Source organism: Dipteris shenzhenensis, chromosome 22 (genome assembly GCF_047967505.1).
Source record: "Dipteris shenzhenensis isolate YYH24624 ecotype China chromosome 22, Dip_SZ_1.0, whole genome shotgun sequence".
NCBI classification, from domain to species: domain Eukaryota; kingdom Viridiplantae; phylum Streptophyta; class Polypodiopsida; order Gleicheniales; family Dipteridaceae; genus Dipteris; species Dipteris shenzhenensis.
Window position 1 is genome coordinate 30,452,875 of NC_141617.1, and position 16,562 is coordinate 30,469,436.

Sequence of the window (16,562 nt, forward strand, 5' to 3'; positions counted from 1 at the left end):
AATTAGTGAAGCCTACTTTAATGTTACGTCCATTGTGGTAAAGATGGGGCACAAAGGTGGTACCTGATGATGTTAGGCCACACCTGGGCCTCTAGATGTCTCTTTAGGTCTACTGCTAAAGAGGATAACATGACTATGTCATGTACATACAACAATTTCTATATCATCAAATTCGCAAGCAGTGATCCCTCACATCTTCGGTGTTTATTAATGAAGGTCTTAATCTCATCACTCTAGAGCCCAAACAGTATGTGAGAGGGGGCATCCTTGCTTCACTCTAATTGTGTCCTCAACCCAATTTGATAGGCCTCTAGCGGCATGCATTGTCCCTTTGACTAACTCATATAGACTAGTGCAAACTGACCATTAAGAGACCAATTCATCCAAGGTCGACAATCCACAAATAATGGTATATAAGCCTAGTGTCAGACAAGAAGTCACTTTTCACAATCTAGCCCAAAAGCTTCAACTCCCCATCCACCCTCTCTACAACCACCAAATCTTTTGCATCCCTCACAAGTTTGACACCTTCAACCATGACGGCTGAAGAAGAAGAACAAAAGAAGGGAACACAGAGGTGACAAACATGAAGTCCAAATGCTTCAAAGAGAAAAAGTTGGAGGGGTTGGGGCTAATCCCACCATAAGACTGGGAGTACCCAATGGCCTGTTTTGTCTTAGTTGATTGCCATGCCCTCCCCACAGTTCAATTTTTGGTGATAGAGGCCATCAACTCGTATGTTTTGATGACAATGACATTGAAAGCAATAGGGCAGAGGATCACAGTCACAGAAGAGGTAGAGTTGCAATAATGTTAAAGTTGCTGAACTTGAAGGAGACTATCACATACCCCCTCGTCAATGACTTTAAGGAATTGTTTGGAAAAATAGGGTAAAGGGGCTAGTAAAGAGGCGGGTGCCTTGCAAATGTCAGCATCCCCCCTTTTTTGTTCATGGAAAAACCCAATAAAGAGGCATGAAAAAGTGTCAAGCTGTTATGAAAAGTTAAGTTAGTCTCTACATGTGGCACAGTACTGGCCCACCAATGCTTTTAGTATTGGGTATTTAGGTTTTCTACCAAGTGAAAAAAAAATTCTCAATTTTTTTGGAAAACTTAGACTCTCTCTTTTGACTACAAACCCTTCAATTCTAGAGCCTTTGATGGCTTTATAATAATCCCAACATCCTCAAAGTACTTCCATAAAACAGGCAATCCTCGTGCATCTTTCCAATCATGAATTCCTTTGTCTCTCCCAACCAATCAACTCCAACATCTATCTTTGGAAAGCATTACAAAATGAAATATCTCAATAAGAAAACTCTTGTTCGTTATCAACCCGGAATACATGGAAAATCTTATGCCATGCTTACCAATCTTTTTTATGTGATCTTTCTGTTCAGCATATGCTTTGTCTAGTATAGTTGTGCACAACATGGGGTACACATGGGGTATGATGGAGCCTTGATGTGTAGTCCATATCTAGCGATGCATCTCACATATCCTAGTTATGTACCATACTCATTGGAATCTTCCAAGAATCAATCTTGGATGAATCGCAATCCACTTTAGTTTGACAAAACATAGATAAAGATGCTTCTCACACGGTAGATCAAATATTTACATAGATAGAAGATACTCTAGTATGAGTTCTTGCAAAGATTGTACTGTCTTGAGATTGTGTGCTTGGATGCTCCATGTGACCATGGTGCACTATGTCGGTGCAACTTCAAACCATATCTCCTCTCACACTAAGTGTGAAACACAGCAAAGTCATGTACCATTCCTCTTATAGTTTTATCAGCAGTTCATCCCAGAGTCTCTAGCTCAGAGTCAAATTGCCCCAAATGTGACCTCTCAATGGCTTACCTGAATATACGGGTAATCATGCATCGAATAAACTATAAAAATTTCAGCAGAAAGTCATCCGACAAAAGAAAGAAGCGCCTTGCCAACAATACAACAGAGGGACCAGTCTAAAAATTACAAGCAAGGGAGCATCCATGTTCATTCTTTACAATACAAAATTGAACATCAACCTGAGCAAGAAAACAAGCATGAACTTTTCCCTCACCGCTTCAACAAGATGGTTTAGTACAAGTTATACAGGAGCAAGTTCAACACCTTTTGATGACATGTCATACTGTGGGTCTGAAACAGAGCAAATCCATGTACTCTTCCCATTCAATAACAATAGGTGTATCACAGAGTTGAGGCCCAATATTCATTAAAGTCTCTGACAGTCCAGATGCTGAAGGACAATGAATAAAGAAACCGCTCGACGACCTGGCAGGAATATGTATTCCAGTCTGGTGAGTGGGCAAAATGACACAGCTAAAGCTAAAGGCAGATGATTATGCATAGAGATTTGCATTGGAGGTATGGTTGTGTTTTGGGAAGAAAAGGGTATCACTCAAATTGTTTTATAATTTGGATGTTTCCAACCAGCAAAGCATCGGTGAGTGAACAAAAGCCAAGAATTGCATCGGATGTATGGTTGTGTTTTGGAGGTTTCAGACCACCAAAGCATGGTAAAGTGAACAAAAGCGAAGACTGTCCACCATATTGAAACAGGCTCACCAAAGGAACTTTACCACAATAAAGCTCCAGCTATAGCTCCTAGTATCCATTGTGCTTTACATAATATCCCATATCGCAACTCAACCATGATAAATAGAAACCATTTCCATGGTGGGTAACTAATTGTACACCTCATGCCTTTCACGCTTGAAAACAACCAACATAGCAGTCACTTGAAGACTTGCAGGCATTCTGCCAGCTCATATTGCATGTAGTAACCAGCAGGAATGTGTTGGGGGACACAAACTTTAAAGTCCCACGCGTCTATAATGCAAGCTATACATGTCCATGTGATTGCACTTCCTCCACCAATTGTATCTGATTTTAGGATATACTCTCAAGAGCAATGAAAAATGGCATAGGTGTTTGACAGCGGGATTTGAGCATCTTTAGAGTACAACAAAAATATCCTCTCAACTTTCTTGAGAGGATGCCTTCCCAGATCCAACATATTCGGACACTTACCCCTCCTCTTTGTCTGTTACCCCACTATCTGAATGCATCTAAACTTCCACCAATAAAATTGCCAACACCAAGAAACACTATTATCAAAGCCCTCTAAGTCGTCGTTAAACTGTACAGATGCCGTCATGTCCTGCATCCACAGGGTTGAAAACCCCAAAACCTTTTTCAACCAATCTTCAGCAACAACCATCCCGTATTCTCAGGGGAAGGGAATCAACACAAGATTCTGCTCTCAGGACAAAGTTTCTCCTTTCATGGTACTTCATAGAATTTTCAGAGTACCTATGTTGGATAATGTCAACCCAACAATAAAATGAATGCGAGGTAAGGATACAATAGAAAAGGATCCACAACCATGTTGTTGTGCAAGAATCAGCAAGTTTTAGAACCCCATAAAATGTGAACAAGCTCACAAAAGCGAATAGAATTACCGTTTTTTTTGTAGGGACACAAGGCCTTTCCAAGCTGGCTGCTGCCACCAGCTTTGTACAGAGGGTATCTGATCCATGATCACGTGATAGTTTAAACCATTCTCTTCACAAACTTGGGTGTGCTTTGGAGCCCTTCTAAAAGCTGCAGAAACAATAAAATATTTTATTTGTCAAATAACTCAGACGCTACATATAAACATGTCATTTTTTCTTCTTTTGTCCTTCTGAGTGAATGCATCTGATGCCACACGAGAGCAGAACAGAAACTAGGACTAGGTGCAACAGATGGAAAATAATATTGAACTGCAGTGCTTATGCTTATGTGTGCATGAATCTTACATGAAAATTTCCACACTTTCAAATTCATACCCACTTCATAGTAAATAACAAGGGCCTTCCTGTAGTAGCTAGCAGGTCCTCTTAAATGGTTTGATGCCTACAACTCACTATCTGTCCAAGATTGGCATGTGTGTGCTATTCGCAAATCCCAAGACACGTGTTGAATCCCATATCTAGGAATCTGACCACTCCACACCATAATTTGCAGATGAGAAGAAAGCAGAGCATGCCACCATAAGTTCTGTTAACCACGCATACGGACTGCTCACACCCAGCCATAGGTTCTAAATATAAGGACCACCTCCATGCTTGAGGTCTAGTCCGCCACCGCAAGAGCTACATAGGTCCATTCCCAAGCCCCAAGGTCACAGGCCATGGCGGAGCAGTTCGAGTCGCCAAGGGTTGCAAGGTAGCCACCTAGAAACAAGTTCAGCAGAGGGGAATGTCACGTACACTAGTGCAAGGCACAGGTGGCAGTGACACTTGGCTGTGCAGTCATCATTTCTCAGCATCAATTAGCAGCAGACTCGCATGGTTTTCATAATATGCATAATGTGGTTGATAAGCCTATGACTAGAGTTGTTAATGCTAATGCATGAAGCTCCAATGGATGCAACATCCTCCCCGCATAATGCTCATGAGAGCATTATGTGGGGAGGATGTTGAGGATTTTTGAAGAGCACAAAGGAAAGTAGAAAATGTGGGGATAGAAAACAAGTCTATTGGCCCAAAATGGGGTTTGCAACCAATTTGCATGACTATGTTGAAGGGAAATGCAAATTTCATCACAAGGAGAAATCTAGAGGTGCCTCTTGTATCAGAAGTGACCTACTTGGTTCTGCAAATAATCTATTGCACTTTGCCACGCTCCAGGGGCAGCTAGCCATGCAATGAACTGGAGGAAAATGAAAAAGGCAAAAAAGATCAATTGGGGAAGTTATGAGCAATACTTCCAACGTCCCATCTCCCATGATTCCAACACAGTCTCAGACTACAATTGTACCACCTCACATAAAAGTAGTGAGGCTACCCAAGCCCATTTCAGTAGTATTGGTGCAAGCACACCTCAATTGGGAAATCACAAAGCATCCACATCTACATCGCGTAGAACCAGAGTTACTGCTTGGAAATCAGAACATGAGGCAACCATTAATTGAGTGTATTTAAAAATAGGCATTGGAGATGGCTCAACACATTTTTGGTCAACCGATTTTGTATTATGGTTATCCATTCAGTGTGGTTGATAATGCAGCCATGCAAGATGCATAGAATTGCATTGCCTGGTGTTGTGCAGGTTTCAAACCTCCTACTTACAATGCCTTGTGGACAACTATATTAGACAAAGCATATGTTAAGCAAAAGGATTGCATCAACCATAATATTTCTCAGCTCTTGCATATCACAAGATGCACAATTGTTTATGATGAATGGACAAATATAAAAGATGTCCATTATTGAATGTGATGATTGTATCATTGAGAGGAGAGGACTTTCATAAGTCCATTGATTCAAAAAATAAAAGAAAGTATGCGATATATAGCAAGTATTTTGGCAGAACCCATGAGAGAGATAGGCCCAAACCTAGTTATGCAAATCATCATGGATAATGTGAATGATGGGAGGAACATCTCCGCAAGGGTGGAATTGGGAACATCAATTTTCCAGGGCCAGCCAACACACAAAAGTGTGCATCATGGACAAGACCAGTTGGGCAGGGTTGGCCCAAAGGGCTGAGGGCTGACCAGGTTGGGTCAAAATACCTGACCAAGCAGGTTGGCCAACTGATTGCTCTGGTCCCTCAAACCGATAGGAGAGCCTGTTTCCAGCCCTATTTAAGGAACTATGTAGCCTCAGTCCTCTGGAGGGCAGTGGGCAGATTATCCACCCAGCAAGGGTGCAACCTGGACAGCGGCAATTCGAGGTGTTTCCAGTCATGTTTCAGCAGCATAAGTCGTTCTCCCACAGTCGCAGCTTCCCCCTTAGATAGGGGTACTTCCAGCTCAGCTTTGTACTGATTGGTACTCATGTACAGACAATAGTTAGGGCATTTTGGCCAGCATTTATACATCATAAATAAAGCAATGTACGGTAGATCCCTACTGTCCTTCATGCTTGAGTTCTCTATTTGCATTCATCTTTTCAGTACACTTCTACTCATTGCTTGCTCCACTTGAAATATGGTTGTGGAAAGATCCATCTATATGCAAAAAAAGATGAGAAAGAATATAGAGAAAGTGCACAACTATAAAGGTGATTTCGTAATGACGAGATCAAAAATGAAATGCACTAGTACTACTGCTACGCCTAGAGGAGTACATTCTGGAGGTTAGATACAAGCTAACAAGGGCCAGCTCAGTACGTCACATACTCCCCATTCAAAACAGAATTTATGTCCTCAGAATTAGGTAGGAAATCTCTTTGATAAAGATTGAAGTAATCTTGCCTATGATTGGTGAGCCCTTGTAGTTGGTGTAGAGCAAGGATAGTAGCAGATAGTTATCTACTAGATAAGGATACAATTTGTATTCAGATGATATAGACACTAGGCACTCATGATAGTCCATCTTTGTGACATTGGGGTATTCAAAAGACTTGAAAAGACGGTTCTACCATCCTCATATAGATAAGGACATCCAGGATTTCTCTAAAATAGTTGATAGATTGAACAAGATGGCTCATTTATTCCAACTAAGAAAAATGTGAACCCCTTGAGTTGGCGGCAAGGTTGTTTGTAAAGGAGTTTTCAAGTTGTAGGGGTTACTAGCTGTCGCTATTGTTAGTGACCAAGATAGCAAGTTTGATAGCCATTATTGGAGGGTTCTCAGTTTCATTAGTTGGAAACAAAGTCACATATGAGTACGTTTGATTATGGAAAAGGTGGTCAATAAAACCTTAGAAGATATGCTACGTGCATATGTAAATAAAAGGCATACAGATTGGAAAGAGTGCCTTTCAATTTAAGAACTTGCCTATAATCGTTCAAAGCATTCAATAATGGGATATGGTCCCTTCATGTTGATGCACTAATATAGGTTGGTGGTTCCCATGATCCCACATTTAATATCTGTGGATGTAACACGGGGGTTTGTTTGAACAGAGATTATTAAGGATACTTACAATTGTGTTAACCATTACTAAGAAGGCACCTCTGTCCTCAAGTAATCGTTGACCGTACTAGCTGCTGATCAAGTGCGTCTGATCTCATCCTTATGTTTATGTCTCGATAGAAACGTTGTTGAGGCTGCTTAGCACAACACAACACCAAATGCCAATGTACTGCAGGTTGGGTATTACTCTAATCTTTTGAATATTAATATGGTGGGAGAAAGTATTTCTTACGACCCCTTGCTGGTGGCCAATTTTGAGGTCTGTTGGAGCTTGTCATCTCGCACCCTTTTCAGAGGATTTTTCAAAAGCGTTGGGATCTTTTACAGCAATCACCAACATAGCAACAAAAGATACCCTTCCCTAAGCTTAACCATGCTAATATCAAAGAAGAAGAATTCCTGCTCAAACATAATAGTCCCCGAAAAAAAACTGTACATTCTGCAAAGATAAACAATAGAAGGGAGGCATTACTGCTACTTCATGAAATGAAGGGAAAGTGCAAGGAAAACAACAATTGGGATAAGTAACAACACTAGCATTAGAGCTGCACGTAGAAGGGAAACATGTCAAATTTGTTGAACAAGCCTGTCATACTTGTAAATATGATGCCTACATGAAGATTACCTTAGATGTAGGTTGGATTGTTCTATTTGACCTTCTAGGTTCCAAACTTTCTGTTCCTGGCTGTCCTTTATCTGTGTCTTTCACAGCTTCTTTGCTTGAGTTAGGTGGTCGTTTCTCTTTTCCCATCACATCTGAGTCCAGTGGAATTGTACCACCTTTGGCAGAAGCATACGGCTTGTGCAGGCTGTTTTCTTTAGGAAGAGTACCAGAAATATCGCCACTTAATCCCAAGTCTTCCTGATTTCCAACAGAAGGTGCATTTTTCAACAGCTTCCCTTCCATATTCTTGTGGCTTAAAGCCAAACCTTCCTGAGTGAGAGCAATTTTGTGAAGACCAATCCCCGAACCAGAGAAAGACTTCTCGTCATTCTTGAGGGTTCTATTCTTAATTTGACCTTTTTCAAAAACATCAGGCTCTTTTTGTATGCTTGTTTGTTGCTTTGACAGAAGCTTTGTTTTTGGTTCTGCTCCATCACCTTTACTAACTCCTGCAGATTCCCTGTGAAATTCTGAAGCAGATGCTTTATGGTCTTCATGTTTACTACTCTCCTTCCCATCAGGGGAGCCACATGTCACTTTGGAAGCATAATGCTTGCTTACTTCTATAAATCTCCTTTTCTTGGAGGGCTTTGGAACTCCAAATACAACCTTAGAAACTTCCTTGGCCGGAGTATCTCTATCTGCCTCATTGTTCCTTGTGACAGCCTTATCAGAATTATTCTCTTCCACGTGAGACAAAACTGGCACCTTCCCCTTGGTGCTTGCCTCAGTATGTTTTTCCTTGATTAGATAAGAGTTGCTTACTTGCACTTTCTCAAATTTCCGACGCTTTGCAATGGGAGTCTCACCCTAGCACATTTCAAAAAAATTGGCAAGCAGCAAGTTTAGAGACGAATTAAAGAAATGAAAAATCATTAAGTTGGCAGGCACAATTTGTAACAGAGGGATCATGTCCTGTACCTTATGTACAGCTTTGAGCGACTCAAGAGGTCTGTTATTTTGTAGTTTGATATCCGTCCACAGTATCCATTGGCCATTACTCCAAACCAAAGATGGTCTCAAGTTTGATGTTCTGATTTGTGCTGTATCACCTTCCCCTATATGACACAAAAGAGGAAAAACAGGATCAAATGGAAGCAATACAACAAAATGGGTTAACAGGCATGCAAAATGAGATAGTTAGCAGAAATAACAACTTTGTCTGCCACCTTTGACCATTATGGGATCACGACAAAATAACTGAATATCAGATTCTCAAATAGCAAAACCTTAATTATAAGCGTATTAGGACATACAACTCTTGCAAAATAAACGTTGACCTATTTACTAGCACATGTATATAAGAAAGCCTTCAATTCTTACCTGGGAAAAAGACCTTGACTTTGCCCTCATCTTCATCAAATACATCAACAATTTCTCCCTCCCACCACCTGAAACCCCCAAGTTAGAAGTTTACCGAGTTATCTCAAAAGCATGACTGTTCAATAAGTCGAACTTTATCACACTGAAAGAATCTCTAGAAGAAAAGTGCCTGATGTAGGAAGTTATGCAAGAGAGGTGGCATGCAGATGGCGGGTGATTGTTTGTTTAAACATCTAAAATAAAAAATGTTGACAACTGCCAGAAATCCAGAAAATTTCTCTGAAATTCTGCATCCAGAAAGTGGTATACCCATCCCGAATCCAAGCATCAACCCGGTCTCCAACAGACCACTTATGGTTGCCCATAGCTGCTCTCCTCCGTTTTCTCATGCCTTCAAAACTGATATTGGAAATTGGATGAGCCATCCGCACTCTAGGCACTTCACCGGGTGCTCCCTCCAGATCAATCCATTCCTCTAATGGATTGGGACCTGTCGTCTCAGACAGGAGGATTTTATAAGATCACAAAGGAATAAGCTCACCATGTTTTTGCACAGTAACTCAAAACATGCAAGTAACATGAGAATAATTTACCATCATCAGAGAGTAGCTCATCATAAAGAATCAATGCCTTTCCACCTTCTATATTCAAAACTTTAGCAGAAAACCACACTCCACAAAGGCCCTCTTCATCTGACAAAACCTGAATAAAGGCAGGGGCAAATGTCATAGTATGCAGCTTTTATTGAAAATTTGATGAAAGTACAGTTTTCATGAACCAGTAGAAACATGCAGGGCAAACAACCGACAATCTTAAAAGCACAGGAGAATAATAATGCAGAAGAGCAAAAAGCAACTTGATTTCAAGGCAACCAACCTCAACAATGGAATCCTTAACTATTTGATTTGCAGTTGATGGAATTCCTTGCTCCATCCTCCTGTCAGGCTCTGTCTCAGCAGACAACAGTACCTCTGTTTGATGAATACCTGATCGTGTGCCTGCTCCTTCAAGATCATCAGCCCCTTCTTCTCTTCTTGTAGGAGAATTGGGTGCTATCTCTTTGTGACCCCTTGACTCATTGCTTATTGGATGATCCACAGCACCCTTTGAATGAGGTTCCCTAAATTGGGCTGCCTTCTGTGTATCTTCCTGCATACAGCTTTCCTTCAGCACATCACAATCATTCCTAAATAAATTCCTTTTGGATGATGCCAATTCATCTCCCTTATCTAGACCCTTGCCCTTTAGTTTATGCCTCGTTTCCTTCTGATTTGCTCTCTCTTTGTCTTGCAAGGGGTCAGGTGAGACCGTTTTTTCCAATCTGTGGAACCCCTCAGGACCACCATCTAGGAGCATATCCAATGTAAAAGGGATCGGGTCACCCATTGCTACTATATCACCAGCCTGACAAACAGCAACAGCTGCTAGCTCAGCTGCTCTTACAACTGAGTCCAGATTTTGTGCTCTCATTCTAGCTGCCGATGCAGCTTCAAACTTCTTTTTAGAAGCCTGTTTTGCAGTTACCATTATAGATTTGAAACTCCTTGGTACCTTCCAAGTTTGAGACAAACTCTTGTTAGTTTCTTTTGATAATTCTGTTCCCATGGCAGATTTTTCACTAGATATGTCTTCTGGAGATTGACACCCATTTGCTGCTTCGTCTGAAGCTGTTTCTCTTATCATCATGGTCTGAAGAATGGCCTCATATGCAACTTTAGCAGATGCTGCAGCAGCTTTTGCAACTGAAGCAGCTGTTGCCATTGCAATAGCTGATGAGGCCAATTGCACTTCTGTATCTGAAACAAGGCCAGAGCTGTTTTGAGTTCGTAGAAGACTCCACATTGACTCACTTTCTCTTACAGCAGAAGCTGCTAGTGAAGAGGCTTCTTCTGCACGTACCTTTGCTTGCTCTAAATGACTCACCACATTTTGGGTAAGCGTGTGCCTGTCTTGACGATTTCCAATAGGTACAGGCTGATGGTTGGCTATGGGATTGAGTGAGTGGATACTAAGTATATTAGTCAAGAAGGGAATTGAAGCCTGACCGGCGAGTGGTGCTAGTGCAGGTGTGTCAGCGAAAGAACTTGCTGAGACCTGAGTGCCTGCAACAACCATGGCAAGAGTTTCTGGAGAAGTGCATGATTGCAAGCTTGGAAGATTCGATGGGACTGAACGATTCTGATGAGTTTCTGAGCCCCACATCTGTACATTAAGAGGTAAAGTTGTGAGACTGCTAGCTATAGGAACACTCGCAGGGCTCAATAATGAAGAGCTTGCAGTAACCATATTATCCACCATGGGCATCCTATAGGGTTCAGATTGGCCAGGTATTTTGACGGATTCTGATTGAGTTTTCTTTCTCTTCCGTGACCCAGGATCTGAAGCAGCTTCCCTCATAGAGGCAGCATTGTTTCTCTGCACTGATCCTGCATGAGATGCTGCCCTTGTCAGAATAGGTGAAGGCCCAAGTACTGGCATTGAAAATGATGGGATAATAGAAATCGTAGACACAGATGACCCATTGGAAGATGTAGTCTTTCGAGATCCAGCTGACTCTTGTGTCATATCAGAGCTTCCAACAGATTGAGCATGAGTGAAAGAAAGTGAGGAGTCACACCGTGTTTGTTGAGGCAGTGGTAACCATGGTCTGAGAAACGAGGATGGGGAAATCCACGGTGTTGGCCCAGACAAGAAGGGTCCTAGATGTGAAGTTGAAAAAATAGTTCTGGCTGGAATCTGCCGAGAGTCCGCATGTAATGATCTACTAGATTGATGAGTTTTCAAGGTTTCACCTGACAAAGAAGGTGGTGCGTGCATTACAGCTGATATAACAGGCACTCGAATTGAGTTGGTAGGAACTGCTTGATTACTTCTGCTTCCCTGTGTAGCTGTAACAGCAGCAGTACTCTGTCTCGAGTGAATGAATTGAGTCAATTGACCCTTCAAGCCAGATGCATCCAGAAACCCGGTATTCAAGACAGGGAGGTCTCTTGCATTTTCTGTGCTACTAATAGCACTGGGGCCCAACTTTTTGGAAATGCCCTTAGCCCTCATACTTCCCTCAGCTGTCCTAGTTGGCAAATTTGAAATAACTTCACCTGAATGTGGTTGATCTCTTGGTGTACTTGGCAAAGTTCTGCTTTGGACTTTCTCAGTAGCTGTTCTCCATAATTTCTCCCAAACATTCCTTCTTGAAACACTTCCTGACTCCCATCTGGCTGCTGAAACAAATGCAGGACTCAATGAGTATATGCAAGCCCCAGATTCATGACTATAATCCTATCCCAGCACCTCAACAGGAATTCAGAACCAAAAAAACAGAATCAGAAGGCCAACCAATAAAAAAGAAATAGATATCTCCGATATGTGCTTTTAACAGAGGGTTGAAGAGTAAACTCAACCTCCAGTGACATCAGAAAATGCTGCCATCATCAATGTCTCCTCTGGTAGAGCCCCCTGGCTGCCATACAATTAGCTTTAGTGAGAAACGAAATCCCTACTTCTTTCTAAAACCAGCAAAACAAATAATTAAATAGTCTTCATGTTGTTGTCTGCTTACATAAGAGATCCATAAACAAGAATCTGAGCACGCAATTGAATTTGCTGTGAATCGCTGAAAGGCTGTGACCCCAGAGCAAGAGGCGCTAATTCAGCCACATTCAAATCTGGCAAAGGAGTTTGCTGTCTAGAACTAACTGGAAGAGTTGGTTGGTTCAGGCTCGGACTTGGAACATTCTCGTGCACTGTACGACGAGTTTTTCTCAAAAGCGTAACTGTATCTATTCCTTCTGATGCTCGATCTTGAGAACTTGTCCCATTGTGTCTCAAGGGCCTCTTCTCATACAGACTATTCCCAGCAAGTGCTAGTGAGTCTTTTACCTTGAAGCACCTGTCAGCCTTGGGTGAAGGCTTCATTAGAACACTCCCATCCTGAACCACAGAAACAGAAACTTCCGCATTCTTCATACGACTTAGGACATCTGAAGCCTGCAATAGCGCCTTGCCATCCTGAGCCACAGATGTAGGAACACCTTTCTTGTTTCCGGGATTCAATGATAAAGTTTTTTTGGTGGATGCACCTCCAGCCCCTTTTTTTCGTCCAATGGATCCAGGAACCCTGTTTCGCGTTGGCCTTGAAGTTTTTTTATTCTTGTCAGGTAAAGCAGAATCACTTTTGTGCTTAACTGCATCCTCTATACGAATACTCTTGACTTGTTCAGCATTTTCCTGATCTGACATCATTTGTGAGTGGCTTGTTCCAGCATTTCCCCCTTCTCCAAGACCCCTATCTTGATTGTCAAGAGTCTTTAAGGAAGGCAAAATTTCATTTTCTGCCAAAACCAGCTCAGAGCTGTGCATGGCACAACCAGGATTTATTTTGTAAGCATCCTTTTTCTTTCCCATACCAGCCTGATCAGCAGTCACTTTTTCTGAAACCACTCCAGAATTTGGATCCTGCATGTACAAGACATAATTCAAGTAAAGATACAACAAAAAGAGCACATGACTGTAATCTAACAGTGTGCTCCAACTAGGTGGGGCGACAAAAAACATTTGTTTGATTAACTTGTTGACTACACACTCTCATATCTTATGTATATTGGTAGGTCTTCATGAGCTCAACCCTCCTTGGTATCCAAAAACTTCCACTGACGATACAACGATTATCAGGCAGACGGGTATGAACTGACTTATAAGAGTGAAAACATCAAAAACATGTGTCCAGCAATACTACTTCTCTTCCAGACTTATACTTGCAAGGCACAGTTTGAGAACAAAACTACATGGTTGTCTACAGTGTCCAGTACACCAGAAAATTAGTGCATGCAGTTGGTCAAAAAATCAGCAGCCTAATGGAAAGATAATGAGCTTCTTGTGTAAACATAAATTGTTACTGGAACCCCAACTCTTGGAAACATATGGTGCCTCACCTCATTCACAATTTCCCTGCATATAACCAGATGCATGACCTTTCAACATCATCAATGCATTGTTTTCATCAATCCAAGGAAAGCATGTGACACCCCGACAGTTTGCCTAACAGGATGGCAAGTACATAAACAACTAATAATGCGACCAGTAGTGCTCAATTTGAGTAAACAATTATTTCTTAAGAACCTTGTTGTATCTGCATACACATAAGGCATTTAACTAGAAATAATGTCCAGAGGTGAATTTATGCTAAGTTGTGGACTCTTGGCCTCTATTTATTTGATTCAAATGCCTCTTTAAACAAATCATCACAAAGAAAGTCTTGATCGAACATCCAAAATAACTATCATGTGCATGAACCGTTTCTGACGTATGCTCTGGTCACACAAGACTAGCTCAGAAAGCTTGGGGTAGCTTAGGACTAGGAAGGTGATTCGCGGGTAGAGCTGCAAGGACACTGCTGAATTAGGGTTTCCCTAATTCAGGCGTACTAGGCACCTATTTTCCAGGTTAGGACCTCAGCTTGGAGATGGTCGTCTACCTCAAATTTTGTAGATACAGAAGTGCAGAAATTTGCAGCCAATTCAAGAGGCTTCAGAATAGACCAAGACAAGTAGGATTTGTGATTTACAAGCTGCTGCTAGACAAGGGTGTGTTAATGCTCAAGCTGACTTGATAAGAACCAGGCTTGATCTCAGAAAACAGGAACAAATAATTCTGAATGACTCCAGAATATATTTCAGAGACTGCCCCTTCTAAAGAGAGGAGATGACTCCCTGGTCAGCAGCCAGGAGGAGGACGTTAATCTCATTCAACAACATTTTCAAAACCTTCTCTCCTCCATAGTTGTCCTTGATGATAAGGTTCAAAGAGCAAGGAAGATTTGTCAAACTACTAGAGAGAAATCTGTTCTCAATTTTAAGAATTTCTTGCCCTTGACCATTGAAGAACGCAAAGAGGCTCTTATGGTCATGGCTGATGGTAAGACCCCAGGAGAAGATGGCTTACCCATTGCATTCTATAAAGCCTTTTGGGATGTTGTAGGCCCTTACCTTCTCTTTCTCTAGCAAGAGAGTGTTAGAGAAAATGCTCTCCCCAGCCATTTCAATGGAGGAGTCACTCATCCCCAAAGATGGCCCGAAGAATGAATTGAAAAATTGGAGGCCCCTCACTATGTTGAATTGCAGTTACAAAATCTTTGCCAAAGCCCTTTCCCTCAAGATTCAGAAGAGAACGGACACTTGGATTTTACAAGAGCAGAAAGGTTTCACACAAGGCAGGCACCTGTTAGAGGCCATCGTTAATATCTAGGAGGGGTGTGAATATGCCAAGGAGACCAAACAAAACATTTTCTTTCTTAAAGTTGATTTTGACTAGGCCTATGACGGGTTGGAATGGGATTTCCTCATCCAGTCTCTTCAAGACATGGGACTTGGTCTCTTTTTTTTGTCTTATGTGCGCCTTCAAGACATGGGACTTGGTCTTTTTGTGTCTTATGTGAGCCTTCTATTGACAAATACCTCAGCCAAACTTTGTATTAATGGTGAAATAAGTCAACCCTTCCCTCTTAGGATGTCAATAAGACAAGGATGTCCTTTACTCTTTGCCATTGCTGCTGACTCTTTAGGCTGGCTTATCCAAGGTCAGGTTAAAGGTGTAATTAGAGGAATAGAGCTCCCCACTGGCAAACAGTTGGTGTGTCAACAATTTGCAGATGACACCAATCTCACCCCAAGGAACATAGTTCAGGATATTTAGGGAGTAATGAACTGTCTAGAGGTTTTCTACAAAGCTTCTGGGTCCAAAATTAATCATGCCAAGACTGGATATTCCACCCTCAGGGGGGATGAACAAGTCTTCCTCAAGGATCTGAGCTGCCTCAGGATACCCAAAGGAATTGTTTTTAGGATGCTTGTTCTACCTATGGGTTTTGATATCTCAATGAAGCAGAGATGGGATTGGTTCATGGACAGGTTCTGGAAGAAACTGGATAAATGGTGGAGAGGGATCCAGGCTAATCTTGCAGGAAGAAGATTAGTGCTAAATCATGGCATTTACCCTTTTTCAAATTTTTCTCTCTCCTACTGGGCCCCCTCAAAAACAAACCTAGACAGATTCATCAAGCTGTGTAGATCTTTTTTGTAGGGAGGGGATTCCAAAATTTCCAAGTTCAGATGGTCTTTTTGCATCAAGCCTAAAGAGGAAGGTGAATTGGGTGTCATTGATATTGGACCAGACAGCTAAGAAACTTTCTGCTTCTTGGGTAATCAAAGCCATCCTTAGCCCCAAAAGTGACTAAGCTCATCATTTACTCAAAAATCTGAGTCTGTTAAGACCCTATAGAGCTCCTAGGTGGAAGAATTATCATGTGCTATTAGCCCTTTGCAACCCTGAACCTTGCAAGGCTAAGGGGAGCTCATTGAGCCAAATAATTTTCTCTGGTAAAGGGGCTTTCATGGCAATAGCTTCAAGCTAGGTCTCTGTGATTTTCAAGACATCTCCCCTCACTGATGAGATGAATTTTTGAATGCCAGTATTCTGTTCAAAAAAGGGCTCCAATGCTAGGGCAAGTTGTGGAACAAGGAGCTCTTCAGATGGAAGACTTGGCAGGAGATCAGAAGAGAATTTGTTCTCAACAATCTGCAGCAAAATGTAGCTCATCATTTACTCAAAAATCTGAGTCTGTTAAGACCCTATAGAGCTCCTAGGTGGAAGAATTGTCATG

At 41.7% G+C, this 16,562-nt stretch overlaps 1 protein-coding gene across 3 annotated transcripts in view; it reads right to left on the bottom strand.

Moving 5' to 3' along the window:
- Positions 1-1,906: 1,906 nt before the first annotated feature.
- LOC147887986 (uncharacterized) overlaps positions 1,907-16,562 on the bottom strand; it is a 34,424-nt gene continuing 19,768 nt past the window's right edge. Inside the window, exons 4-13 of one of the 3 annotated variants that reach the window (XM_087393831.1) lie at positions 12,465-13,360; positions 12,307-12,365; positions 9,782-12,123; positions 9,499-9,607; positions 9,215-9,395; positions 8,906-8,973; positions 8,504-8,640; positions 7,544-8,392; positions 3,473-3,614; positions 1,907-3,323 (exon numbers count right to left, since the gene is read on the bottom strand). In XM_087393831.1, coding sequence (XP_087249957.1) covers positions 3,564-3,614; positions 7,544-8,392; positions 8,504-8,640; positions 8,906-8,973; positions 9,215-9,395; positions 9,499-9,607; positions 9,782-12,123; positions 12,307-12,365; positions 12,465-13,360 — 4,692 coding nt within the window. In that variant the 3' untranslated portion in view covers positions 1,907-3,323; positions 3,473-3,563. Of the gene's footprint in view, positions 3,324-3,472; positions 3,615-7,543; positions 8,393-8,503; positions 8,641-8,905; positions 8,974-9,214; positions 9,396-9,498; positions 9,608-9,781; positions 12,127-12,306; positions 12,366-12,464; positions 13,361-16,562 lie in introns of all 3 variants that reach the window. The other 2 variants (XM_087393830.1, XM_087393829.1) reach the window with 2 other exon arrangements.